This window comes from Penaeus monodon, chromosome 44, assembly GCF_015228065.2.
Source record: "Penaeus monodon isolate SGIC_2016 chromosome 44, NSTDA_Pmon_1, whole genome shotgun sequence".
Classification (NCBI taxonomy): Eukaryota; Metazoa; Arthropoda; class Malacostraca; order Decapoda; family Penaeidae; genus Penaeus; species Penaeus monodon.
Genome location: NC_051429.1, coordinates 6,162,822 through 6,172,408, shown reverse-complemented (window position 1 = coordinate 6,172,408; position 9,587 = coordinate 6,162,822). Strand labels below are relative to the sequence as shown.

Here is a 9,587-nt window from a genome sequence, read left to right as displayed (position 1 = left end):
ATATATATATGCATGAACACACACACAAAACACACCACAAAACACAAAACACAACCACACACACACACACACACACACAATAATTTTTATATTAATATATTATATATATATACATATATAATTATATTATTTTATATATATTATATATTTTTTATGTGTGTTGTGGGGGTGTGTGCGTGTGTGTGTTGTGTGTTTGGGGTTTTTGTGTTGTTTGTCTTCATTATGTGTAATTATTTATACTAAGAATATAGTATAATACATCTGTGCATTTTTACTTTTTATATACATTTACATTTTTTATGATTTTAGATTTATTTATAACATTTTTATATTGTATTTATAATAAATATACCACAGATTATATAATATACATATATATAATTTTATATATATATATATATATATATATTGTAATATATAATATTATTATATATTATATATATTATATATATATATAATATATATTTAAAATTTTATTTTATGTGTGTGTGTTGTGTGTGTGTGGTGTGTGTGGTTTTGTGTGTGTGTGTGTGTTGGGGGTGTGTGTGTGTTTTTTTTGTGTGTGTGTGTGTGTTTGTGTGTTCATATATGTGTAGGGATTTATACTAAGTATTTATGTTTATATACATTTTTTATGTTTTTTTGTGAATATTTTTTATGTGTGAAAAATGTATTTATTATATTTATATATATATATTTTTTAAAATACATATATATAGTTAGAAAATATATATATTTTGTTATTTATTAATGATTATTTAATATACACTATGTTATTGATTATATAAAATGTATATAAAAAATTTTCTTTATATTTTTATTATATCTACTATCTATCTATCATTTATTTATCTATCTATCTATCTACTATCTATCTATCTATCTATCTATTATCTACCTATCTATTACTATCTACTAATTTATACAAAATACATATATAATATTATATATATATATAAAATAATATTATATTATATAAATATATATTTTATATATAATATATATATATAATACCCCATATAGGAAAATACCTGTGGAAAAATTTTTTAAAACCATATATGAAAATGTTTTTATATACTTAAATAAAAGCATAAAATATTAATATATATATATATATATATATATAAAATATATTTTAAAATTTTTAAATATTTTATTATATAATAATATTAAAAATATATATAAATTTTAAAAATATATATATAAATATATATTTTATATATATATAATCCATTTATCATAAATACATATTTTAATATATATTTATACATGAATATGTAATATAAATGCATTTGTGTAATATTATATATATATATATATATAATATTATATATATATATATATATATATATATATATATATGTATATATATATATATATATATATATATATATATATATATATATATATATATATATATATATATATATATATTTATGTATGTATATATGTGTACAGTCATGTATATGTGCTTAAGATTAATTTTTTTTAGCATTGATGTTACAGCATTCTGTTATTTTAGTTCTATTTTCCGTTCACAGGGTGATGATGAGTTTCCTCGGTGATGGGATGCCCTTGACCCCACTCAGGGGCGAGGAAAATAGTCGGCATTGGAGTCGGCGTCAAAGAAGAGCTCAGCTAAGATTTCGCCGAAGATAGATGCCTGGAAATTAAAGAGGAAACGCTTGACTATGGAGATGAAACAAGAAATGATGTGTGTAACTTGAATGTGATACATGAAAGTCATTTCTTTTATAACCTTCATGGTCTAAGACATGAGGCACATGTAAAAGACTCATGTAACTTGGATCAGGATTGTAATGACATGTCAAAAGTGCCCTTTGGGGTTAAGGACTGTGGGAAGACGTGTTCATCAGATGGGGTTCAAGTGATGTATGAAGAAAGACTGAAGGAGAAACCACAACTAAAAGTGGAATCCACAAGGAAATGTTTTTCATGTGAGGTGTCTGGCAAGGAAGTGTCTCAAAAGAGTCACATCAACTTTAACATGGGAGTCCACACAAAGGAAAAGCCATACAACTGCGAGATTTGCAAAAAGACATTCCCATCCAAAAGCGATCTAGGAAAACATGTTGATGTACACACAGAGGGGAAGCCATACAACTGTGAGATTTGCAACAAGGCCTTTCCATATAAATCTAGTTTTTTAAATCATATGACAATGCATACAGAGGAGAAACCAAACAGCTATGAATTTTACAAGTACATCTCACAGAAGCATAATCTGGTGAAGAATATGAGAGTGCATACAAAGAAGAAAACATATAGCTGTGACACCTGCAGTAAGAAATTTTCTGAGAGAAGTTATCTTGTAAAGCACATTAGAGAACATACAAAAGAAAAGCCATACATCTGTGAAATTTGCAATAATACCTTCGTATGGAAAAGTTATCTGGTGAGGCACATTAGAACACATACAAAGGAGAAGCCATACAGTTGTGAAATTTGTAACAAAGACTTCTTAAGGAAATATAATGTAGCAATTCATATGAGAGTACATGTAAAGGAAAAGCAATACAAATGTGAGATTTGTAACAAGAACTTTTCGCATAGAGGTAATCTAGCGAGTCATAGGAGATTACACACAAAGAAAACATACAGCTGTGAGATTTGCAATAAGGTCTTCTATGTGAAAAAGTATGTAGTAAGGCATATGAGAGTGCATACGAAAGAGAAACCATATAGCTGTGAGATTTGCAATAAAAACTTTCCAGAAAAATATAATCTAGTAATCCACATGAGAGTACACACAAAAGTGAAGCCATACAGCTGTGAGATTTGCAATAAGGCCTTCTCATACAAAAATAATCAAGTAGTGCACATGAGAGTTCATACACAGGAGAAATGATATATACATATATATAGTTTGCAATAAAGACTTCTCAGATAAATCTAAGCAAATGCAACATATGAGAGCACATATAAAGGAGAAGCCATACAACTGAGTTTTGCAATAAGGGTTTCTCACAGAAAGCTAGTCTAGTGAGACATATAAGAGTACACACAAAAGAGAAGCCATTCAGCTGCAACATTTGCAATAAAACCTTCTCAATGAGAAGTAATCTAGTAAGGCACATGAGAGTTCATACACAGGAGAAACCATATCTGTGACATTTGCAATAAAGTTTTCTCAGATAAATCTACACAAATAAAGCATATGAGAGTACATATGAATGAGAAGCCATATAGCTGTGAATTTTGCAATAAGAACTTTGCTTTGAAAGTGGATTTAGTAAAGCACATGAAAGTACATACAAAGGATAAGCCATAAGCCAGACGCATCTTAGATATTAAAAGTTATTTTTTTCTGATTTGTGTTGTGTATGTTATTCTTCATATGTAGTTTTGTCAAGTTTGATCAAGTTTTACTCGATATGACATGTGTTTTATTCTCATATACTTTTTATCCAAATGCACTGCTGTCACTGACCAGGGGTGATTAGAAAGATGGGCACAAATGTTCACAGTGTTCGAAGATGCTCTTCCCCCTCATCAATAAAGTCACAGACGAGGAAGTCGGCCAATTACTACACAGGTGTCCTGACTTCTAGCATGATTTTAGATCAAGATTACAGTAGGAAACTTCTTTTTTTTTACGAAATGTAAGTGGATTCAAGGAGATAATTTTGATATATACGAGTCAACATGCACAAACACACATATATTTTCATCTGTGTATCTATTTATCTGTGTATATCATAAAATATATTAATCGGTAATCGTACTTTTCTCATGCCATAAGAAAGAATACAGTATGACTTATTGTTAGTATCTTTATACAAGCACAAATGAAAATTGGGAAAATATATACCACATGAGATATATTTGAAAGTTGCATTACATCTTTAGAAATACATCTGTATTTCTAATTCAGATATAATCAAAGTGCATTAATTGCCTTTGTTGCATGTGAAGCTATCCATTCTCATTCATACCTCATATCTCACATTCGTATATATATATATATATATATATATATATATATATATATATATATATATATATATATATATATATATATATGTATATACACACACACATGCATATACATGAATGTACACTCAATTATGTCTCAAAACTTCTCCTTAATTTCCTCTCCTTTTCTATTTACTTTATTACTTCTGTATTTTTCATCATTATTACTCTCATTGTTAGTATAATTACCCGTTTTATTATTACTTTTATTATTTGTACACAAATCATCCATTATTTATGAGTATTTTTCTCTCTTCGAGCCCACAAGTGATAAGCCATTTGAATTCGTGTAAGGCAAGCTTTCATCTCTGTGCCTTGTGTTAGTCTGAGAGGAACACAGAAGGACATCCAGCTGTTATGTCCTTGTATATATGTCTGTGTGTGTCTATATATGCATAAAAGTCTATAAAGTGTCTATATATGCATAAATATGCCGTATCCTTGTATAATTGTCTGTGTGTGTTTATAAATGCATAAAAGGCAAAACCCCAATTATTGATGCACGCTTAACCAAGTTTGCTATTTATGAGCACATGATTGGAAGCTGCTGAAAAATCTATTAGTTTTGTTAGTCCTTACGTCGGAGGTGTCCAGCCTTTATGTTCATCTGTACCCCTTGGTCAGTTTTGTAGAATCCCTTGTACCTTAAAAAATAAAGAAGAAAAAAAAAAAGTAGATCTTTTATTATGAACATTGCGTAGACTGCAATAGAATCTTGACCACTTGGATCCAGTTGCTTCACTGTTATCACATGACCAAACCCCCCTAATCCCTTGCTCGTTGTCGAAGGGGAGCTTAGGAGACGGAGAATGGAGCCCAGTGTAGGGGATCAGCCTTACCTTGGACCTCAGCCCTCGGCTCAATTAATTTTACGTGGTCATTTCTTCTGCTCCTTTCCTTTCCTTCACTTCATTGTGATCTTTCCTTCTCCCCCTTTCCTTTCCTTCATTATGTTTTTTTCTTGTCCCCGATTCCTTTCCTTCTCTTCATTATGGTCTTTTCTTTCCCGCTTTTCCTTTCCTTCTCTTCCTCATCCCCATCTTCTGCCCACTTCCTAAGGTGTGAGATCCGTGCTGAAATGATGAAAGAATGGCATTAGGCTAATGTAAACGGCCGCTCTGCTAGGTGGCGGCTCGAACCAACTGGAAGAGTAGATCTTTTCCAGTGCAGACGTCCCATTCCTGTTGTTAGGTACATAGGGACATACAACATAGTATATCATATATTGTGATACCCAAGTGGAAAATGAATATTTTGATTTAGTTACTATTCATATTAACGTTATCTAATTAGGTATTTGGTGCTCCCACCCCTTCTTGATGCGTGCGTGTGTGTGTGTGTGTGTGTGTGTGTGTGTGTGTGAGTGTGTGTGTGTGTGTGTGTGTATGTACGTGTGTATGTATGTATCTATCTATCAATCTATCTACATATATATATATATATATATATATATATATATATATATATATATATATATATATATATATATATATATATATATATATATATATATATACATATACATATACACACACATATATATATAGATATATACATACATATATATATATATATATTGTTACGCCGGTCGCCTCGTCTCTCTGCCACCAACACAAGGCAGGCTAGGCAGACGGCGTGTTATATACAGGGTCGTGAACACTGAACAGCTCCAAGAGGCTTCGAACACCACAGCGTCCCAGAACACCAGGAGAGGAAACGCCAAGTGGCGAGGCAGGGCACGAAGTAAACACAAAATGAGTCTTTCCTTTATTTACACAAGTTATTTACCCGTACACTTTTCTATAGGCACAATACAGGGGGAAACCAGCATGTCACACTGCACGATACAGCTTATAACAGGGCAACACAAAGTTATATCAGGTCACAAGGGCACACACGAGGTCTTCACAGGAGCAGCACCCAACCGCGTCTCTCGGCTTGTTCCTCCGCTCCTCCGCTCACAGCCAGCTGCGTCATGTATGCCCAGGTCCCTTCATGTTAACACATGTTTCGCACAGAGAGAAAGACCCACTGGCGTAGCACTATCCCCCCCCCTATCAAGCAGACGACCCGTCTGCTCTGACATATCTAAACCTGAAACAAACTACATAAAAATTTAAATAAAATCAGTTCTCAGAAACACAAAAATCTTTCATCCAGCGCAGCTTTCTTCGCTCTCGCTGGGGTCTCTCTGGAGGAGGTGTAGGCGGCGGTAGATTGGCAGTGGCACCCAGAGGGGTATCTCCTGTCCCAAGACCTGGCTCATGGTCACCATTGACATCTGCTGCATCGCCCTCCCCGTCCAAATGCTAGTCCTCATCTCGGTCAGCGTCTGCCATGTCCTCATCGCCGCTACTGGGGCTAACTTCATCTTCTTTTTCACCATGGCCCCAGGAGTAGCTTCCTGGCCCATGGTAACGCCACAGCCGGTCCACGTGGACAACAGACGGTCGTTTTCGCCCTCTGCGAATTCGATAGGTGACATCAGAGAGGGCCGCTACCACCAGGGGCTCTGTAGCTTCGGCGAGAGCCCTCGCTTCCGACGCGGGTTATGCAGCCACACTCTGTCACCTATGTTGTACCTCACTTCCCTCATGCGCCGGTCATAGGTCTCCTTCATGGCATGGCCGGCTACCTTGAGCTTGCCACGCACTCGTCGGTGCACCTCCGCCAGGTTCTCCTGCAGTGCCACTGCATAGCTGGATGTGACAGTTGGCAAGTTCACGTCGGGTGGCCGCCCTGTGGCCAAATCCACTGGTAGCCTGAGCTCACGGCCAAACATGAGTCGGGCAGGTGTGAAGCCTCTTACCTCATGCACAGCAGACCGGTAGGCCATGAGCATGGCGGGCAGCTTGACGTCCCAGTCTTCCTGACTTTCCCTGCAATATTTGGCTAACTGTTGAGCAAGGGTACGGTTAAACCGCTCCACCATACCATCGGACTGTGGATGGAGGGGTGTCGTCCGTGTCTTGCGCACCCCTAACAGCTCGCAACACTCACGGAACACTCGTGACTCAAACTCACGGCCTTGGTCAGAGTGCAGTTCAGAAGGCACACCAAAACGGGTAATGAATTCATTCACTAACACGCCAGTCACGGTCTCGGCCTCGTGGTTGGGTAGTGCATATGCCTCAGGCCACTTTGAGAAATAGTCCATTACCACACAGATGTATCGGTTTCCTTGTGGCGTGAGAGGCAGCGGACCGGCAATGTCTATTGCCACCCGTTCCATGGGTGCTCCCACACAGTACACCTGTAACGGGGCACGGTTCTTTCTAGCGGGGCCCTTCGTTGCAATGCACACATCACATGCTCTACACCACTCAGACACGTCACTTCTCATGCCCACCCAGTAGAAGCATTGACGGAGACGGCTCAGGGTCTTTTTCTCGCCCAAGTGGCCACTGGTAACACCGGCATGTAATTCCCTCAGCAACTCAGCACGCATGGCTCTGGGTACTACAACTACCCACGTGTCACTGTCCACTTCACTCAACTGCGCCCAGCGCTTCACTAACAAACCGCTTTGATCCACTCGTAATGTTTCCCACTGGTCCACCATACAATTTGTGGTGGGGCTCTCCGCAGCCACGGCCTCCCAACTGGGGCGTCCACTGAGAGCCTCAAGCCACTGGACAATGGGAGCAAGGTCAGAGTCCTCACGTTGTGCCTTACGCCACTCATCATCCCCTTTAGTGGCACATTCCAGCACCTGCAGACGGAGGCACACAGGATCAGAGTCCTTCTGGACACAGTGTGAGCAACTAGCCTCACACGGGCGTCGACTCAGGCTGTCAGCGTTGCAATGGACACGACCCGGGCGGTGGATGATGTGGTAGTTGTACTGTTCAAGGCGCCCTAACCACCTTGCCAGCTGACCCTCTGCTACCTTCAGCGACTTCAACCACTGTAGGGCAGCATGGTCAGTCCGGATGGTGAACTCGGCACCGTAGAGGTATGGGTGAAAGTGCTCGAGACTCTTCACCACCGCCAGCAACTCTTTCCTTGTCACACAATAGTTGCGTTCAGGCCTGCTGAACTTGGCACTGTAGTAGGCCACGACATACTCCTTCCCGTCCTTTATCTGTGACAAAACTGCCCCGATGCCTTCCGCACTAGCGTCAGTGTCCAACAGGTATGGGAGCTTCGGGTCCGGATAGGGCAAGACCGGTGTTTCCATCAGGGCCTTCTTCAGGTTGTCAAATGCAGACTGACACGCCTCGTCCCACTGGAAGCACTCCCCTTTTTGTGTAAGTCGGTGGAGAGGAGCCGCTACACTGGCGAAGTCCTGTACAAAGCGGCGGTAGTATGTGCACAGGCCCAGGTAGCTCCTGACTTCCACCACATTGGTGGGAACTGGCCACTTCTCCACCACCGCCACCTTCTGTGGGTCGGTGCGCACACCGTCTTGACTGACTACATGCCCCAGAAATGGCACCTCATGCTGGAACATCGAGCATTTCTTGGGGCTGAGTTTGAGGTTGGCCTTCCTCAACCGCTGTAGTACTTCCTCTAGCCGCTCCAGCTCCTCCTCGAAGGTGCTCCCGAAGACGATGACGTCATCAATGTAGACAAGTGCCGTCTTCCACTGCAGGCCATCCAATACCCTCTCCATCAGACGCTCGAAACAACCAGGGGCATTGCAGAGATCAAAGGGCATGACATTGAATTGCCACAGGCCTTGCCCGAAGGAAAAGGCAGTCTTTGGCTTGTCCTCTTCCGCCATCTCCACCTGGTGAAAACCTGACTTCATGTCGAGTGTGGAGAACCACCTGGCCCCCACCAATGCATCGAGTGTGTCATCAATTCTCGGCAATGGGTATGAGTCCTTGATAGTCATGTCATTCAGCGCCCGGTAGTCCACACAGAAGCGTTGTGTGCCGTCCTTTTTCTTCACCAGGACTACCGCTGATGACCATGGACTGTCTGACCGTTCAATCACCCCCTGTGCCGCCAGCTCATTGACAGTGCGCTGCATCTCTTCTTGCCTGATTGGTGCAATACGTCGGGGGGGACTCTTGATGGGCAAACTACTTCCGGTGTTAATGCGGTGCTTCACCAATCCTGTGCGGCCCAGGTCCAAGTCACCCCTGCTAAACACATCTGCATACTGAGACAAGGTGTGACGCATCTTCTCTGTCTGTGCTTCCATCAGGTTAGCGGCGCTCCGGTGCGCGAAGTCCTCGAGGAAGTCAGGCAACGGCCCCACACCAACCAACTCCTCGCTCCCCGACGACTCTTCTGGACGCTCCACTTCCTCACAAGTGCCCAGCTTTGCACCAGCTGGCACCTTCTGGGCCTTATCAGAGAAGTTGGCTACCAACACTGTAACTAACCCCTCCCCTGGTCCAACAAGGCTCCGCCCAACCGCTACACCATCAGCCAGCTGCAAGTTTTGGTTAGGCTCCACGAGGCCCTCTACTCCACGCATCACTCTTGACAGTCAACACCGGATTCTAGACTCTGTCCTGGGGGCAAGGTGCAGTCGCTCAGCTGTAACTACCTCTGCACAGCCAACCTCTGGAAGCAAGGGCACCTCTTCACCGTGCACCCTCACCAGCTTCTGTCCAAGGTCGACACACGCCTTACTC

At 40.4% G+C, this 9,587-nt stretch overlaps 1 protein-coding gene across 1 annotated transcript; it reads left to right on the top strand.

Annotated features, from left to right (window-relative positions):
- Positions 1-1,825: 1,825 nt before the first annotated feature.
- Positions 1,826-3,292, top strand: LOC119568576 (zinc finger protein 271-like). Its single transcript, XM_037917120.1, has 4 exons — positions 1,826-2,098; positions 2,195-2,776; positions 2,992-3,087; positions 3,176-3,292. The coding sequence occupies exons 1-4, from the start codon at positions 1,826-1,828 to the stop codon at positions 3,290-3,292; spliced, it is 1,068 nt and encodes a 355-aa protein (XP_037773048.1).
- The last annotated feature ends 6,295 nt before the right edge of the window (positions 3,293-9,587 follow it).